The following is a 4,221-nucleotide window of genomic DNA, read 5'->3' as shown; positions in this document are numbered from 1 at the left end:
ATATATATATATATATATATAAATAACTGCTTGACATACGTATTATATTACAAAAACACTTTCTCAATAAATTATAATACAAGTTTCATAAACGAGGTTCGTGTATAAACGCTTCTTCATACGCGATATGCTTGAATATCTAGTCTCTAAAAAAATATAATGTAAGATAAATGTCATAAATTGTCCTGAAAGGATCGTTTCAGGATATTCATTAAACATTTGCATTGTTATACACAACAGTAAATCACATTAATCAATCAAAATAAGATAAAAAAGAAGGAGAGATAAAATCTCCAGATAAATGGGAGAATTCTTATAAATCGTTATCGTTAAAGCTGCAACAAAACAGCCGGTTACATTTTTACACGGTTAATAACATGCGTAATCGCATTCACAATCACAATTATATCTCCGTTATTTAAACGAGGCGCGGTAAAACTCTAATAGATACAAAGTTGGATGATTTCGCATGCGTTGAGTGAATGCTATAGTCAATGAGCTATTTTTAAGTACACTTTCGCACGTGGAGAATGCCATTAGAACAAGTGCGCCACAAATTAGCAGTTAGATCGTATACATACTTTTGGCCTCAACAAACGTGAACTTAAAGATAATCCAGCTGATCTTTTCAGATTTTAACATGATATCATTTGATTTAGCCTCGGTTTAGCTTTAGTCCTTAGATCCATTTTAACGTAAACAGAGAGAGTTTCAATGATTAAATAATTAAAATTTTATAATTGATCCACTTGAAAGTTATGGAAATACAAAAAATAATCTAGGAGATAAAACGAAAATTCTGAATGCGATATTCTTTGCATTGTCAAATGCAAACATTTGCATTGTCAATCTGTCACAGGACCTGTTATAGATCTAATAAAAACATCCGTTCGTTCGCTTTATTAAAAAGGCGTTTTGGTCTCGTTGTGCAAAAAGATTCGCGAGTACGCGTAGTTGCCATGGAAATTTTTGCGCGTTAACAAATTCGATCCGCCGCTGATTGCGATTCACAATGTGCGCACGTGACTAATTCATTGTTATGGAAGAGCCTGGTAAAAAGGCCTGGGCATCCGAAAAAGTCGTAACCCGGCGGTAAAAGCTTTGTATAAAATTCGTTAAAAATTGTCTTCTAAAAAAACTGTCCGCAATAAGTAATAATTTGCCTTCACGGGATGTCCCAAAAAGGTACTGCCTACAGAGGAATCTGCGTTGAATTTTCTTGGTGTTAATTTTTTGATATACGATCGAATTACAAAAAGAGAAACATGATTGTTTTTCAATTCGACATTGGTATTCATATCGGTCTTTTGCCTTTTAAGTAAAAGCAGTGATGATTCTTCACTACAAAACGCTTCAAACCCGTCATTAAAATTGCTAGTTGTCGATTTCAGCAATATCAGTTAATTGTAATTGCAATTTAAGTTATTCCTTTTTATTTTAATTCTTTCCAAAAGAATAAGTAAAATACGGGTAACTGATATCGGTGAAACTGGTTCCCTAAAAAGAGAGATATGAATACAAGCTGTCTATTCGCGTGTGTAATGTTCTATTGTATACATATACATCTATAAAACTACTAACACGTTTAGCTACATATGTCGTGGGCGTATATCCGAAATGGACTTTACGACGTGGTAAAACAACAGTGTTTAGAAGATCGCAAATTCGCGAAAGCCATTTCGGAAATGCTTTACTCAAGTCAGAAAGCTATTGGCCTCCGTTTCACATCACGTCTACTTGAACGTCTAATTAAACGGCTACATATATTTCCTATGAAAGATTACAATGCTTATATTATTTTCGAGTACATTACAAAGACACTCGTTCCAGGGTTGTGGTTTTCTTCGTTTCTTACAATCTATATACCGGAGCTTTGGCAGTAGCAGGTTCCTATTTTAGGCCACGGATTTTCTTTATAATGAAATAGGATAATAGCTGCACGAGACGCACTAAAGTGTGCGAATATCCGGACATGTTTTTTCACTTTCGTGAAGCGTATATGGATCATGTTTGATTATTTCGCCATTTAATATCGAAAGTACTGTTGGGATTCTAAGTGTTCTTTTTGCACTAGTGCTCGTTTAAAAAAAAATAACAGGCTTATTCAGTACTATTGTATTTCTACTCGTAAGTGGCTGAATTTCAAAAGTCAGTCACCAACAATTCTCTCAGATAACGCTTGAAAGAGCACATCCATGAGAAATTCCTGAGATACTTTTGATCCACTTTCATATAAGAAAGAATATTATTCTATTTAATCAATGTGCTAAAGATTCGTAGCAACATTCGTTTAAAAATCTCGACGAAAAAAGAAAAAAATACAGCGAATAGACATGATCCCTCAAGCGTTATTTTCAAATTATCAACGCGATCGGTATATCAATTCTAATCGCGAGATAAATTCAAAAATGCGTTACGCGTTTGAATCTTCCGCAGTCTCAAAGTTTCTCCATTAACGAGGAAGAATCTACCGTGGACCGCGTCTCAATTTAAGGAACTTGTGGTTTCGCGACCGTATCGTGACAATTCTCCTCAGGGTTGTTGAGCAGCGTGTATCATAGCGACCTTGAGATCCTTGGCCAGGTGCGAGACGTCGACGACGCTGTCGACCATCTCCTGAACCGCGGTAACACTCGGGAAGAATTGAGCGGCTTGCTTCGTCTTCTGCACCGTCTGCCCGAGCGCCTCGTTCAGAGCGTTCGCGCATTGTAGCACGCGCGTTCGCACATCGTTGCGTGTCACATTTCGGTGCACCGTATCGCCGATATGCACTAGTCGGTGCGCACTCAGCACGACGAACTTGCCATGAGCTAGGAAAACCTATAAAATTTCATTGCGTGTTTTAAACAAATCCTTCTTATTTTAATTTATTTCGACAGTGAACAAAAAAGATTATAAATGATTAAAGAATGAATGATTTGAATAAATAATTATTTGAATATGATGAATAGGTATTTAAATTTGTGCGGATGAAATATTGATGGAAGTTTTATAAAAATCACCAAGATAATGCTTGAACAAAAAATTATCAACAAAAAATATTCTAAGGTTTCAAATATTATTTTCTAATTTTATCGTTTCATTCCTGATTTTATATAATGGATACTTTACTAACTACTTATCTTTAACCGCGATGCTGGCACGTTGCGTGCAATGCACTTGTAAAGGAAAAGAGGTCATCGTGAAAAAGTAATGGAAACATGCAGTTGACGTGAGCTAACTTAAGGCACCTTGTCACACAATAGTGCATTGCCGATATCTACGAGTCTATCATTCTTATCGAGACTGTTGACCCATATGCACATATACTTATGAGTTCCGTAATAAAAAAGCACAACGCCAAATGAAAAAATGGAAGAAAATGTTTACTGAACCTCTGGAACGATTGCAATAGATTTTAATCAACTTTTCTTATTGAGTAAAGATAATAATTACATTAAGCATTGTTTCATCGATCAACAAACGTCTCAATGTATGAAATAATTTCTGAGAAAAGTATCTTCAAATAGAAAAACAACCGTAAAAAATTAAAATTTTTATTTTTATTATGACGAAAATGACATCGATTGTTATTTCAACTAATGCTCGAGGTCTACGTGGTTCGCATGAAGGAGCGCGGCGGGTGGTACCAATATTACAAGAACTGTTACAATTTTACTCGCCTTGGGTGGTTGATTATGCTCCACCGTTTGCAGAAAGGCGTCAATGGCGTGAGTCAAGTGTGCGCCGTGCGTGATGACCTGGGCGACGTAGAAGGCCAACAATTGCTTATCGTTGGGATCCATGGGCGTCGGGGTCGTGGGTGGCATCTGAATCGTGGCATTGTCCGCCTCGGACACCAGCAGATCGTAGTTGCTGCGGAGCTCCTGCGGCAGCGCGGCTCGCAATTCTTCTCGTTGCTTCGCTACAACCTCTCGTGAGTCGAGATTTACGTAGTCATAATCCTCTCCGGCGCCGCTATTGTTGCTGCTGCCCGTGGAGATGATAGACGCTCGCTTGAAGAGCAACGTGGAATTTCCCTGCACAGATAGAGCCTCTTTATCAGCAACAAAGGCTCATTGCTCAAATGTCATCAGCTTCATTCGCATAACTAATATTTAAAAAATTCAAAATTTAAAAAAATTAAAAAAATTTTTTACATTAATTTTTTTATTAAATTTGAAATAAAAAATTAAATTATAAGCATTAAAAGTTTTTTTTATTTTCTGTATCCATTTTAAT

At 36.5% G+C, this 4,221-nt stretch overlaps 1 protein-coding gene across 1 annotated transcript in view; it reads right to left on the bottom strand.

Moving 5' to 3' along the window:
* Positions 1-2,348: 2,348 nt before the first annotated feature.
* LOC108755393 (enhancer of filamentation 1) overlaps positions 2,349-4,221 on the bottom strand; it is a 66,229-nt gene continuing 64,356 nt past the window's right edge. The window contains exons 8-9 of the mRNA XM_018498347.1: positions 3,663-4,019; positions 2,349-2,820 (exon numbers count right to left, since the gene is read on the bottom strand). Of these exons, the coding sequence (XP_018353849.1) occupies positions 2,533-2,820; positions 3,663-4,019 (645 nt within the window). The 3' untranslated portion in view covers positions 2,349-2,532. The remainder of the gene's footprint in view (positions 2,821-3,662; positions 4,020-4,221) is intronic.

The sequence above is a fragment of the Trachymyrmex septentrionalis genome, unplaced genomic scaffold, assembly GCF_001594115.1.
Source record: "Trachymyrmex septentrionalis isolate Tsep2-gDNA-1 unplaced genomic scaffold, Tsep1.0 scaffold87, whole genome shotgun sequence".
Lineage (NCBI taxonomy): Eukaryota > Metazoa > Arthropoda > Insecta > Hymenoptera > Formicidae > Trachymyrmex > Trachymyrmex septentrionalis.
This window is presented reverse-complemented; position numbering and strand designations above follow the sequence as displayed.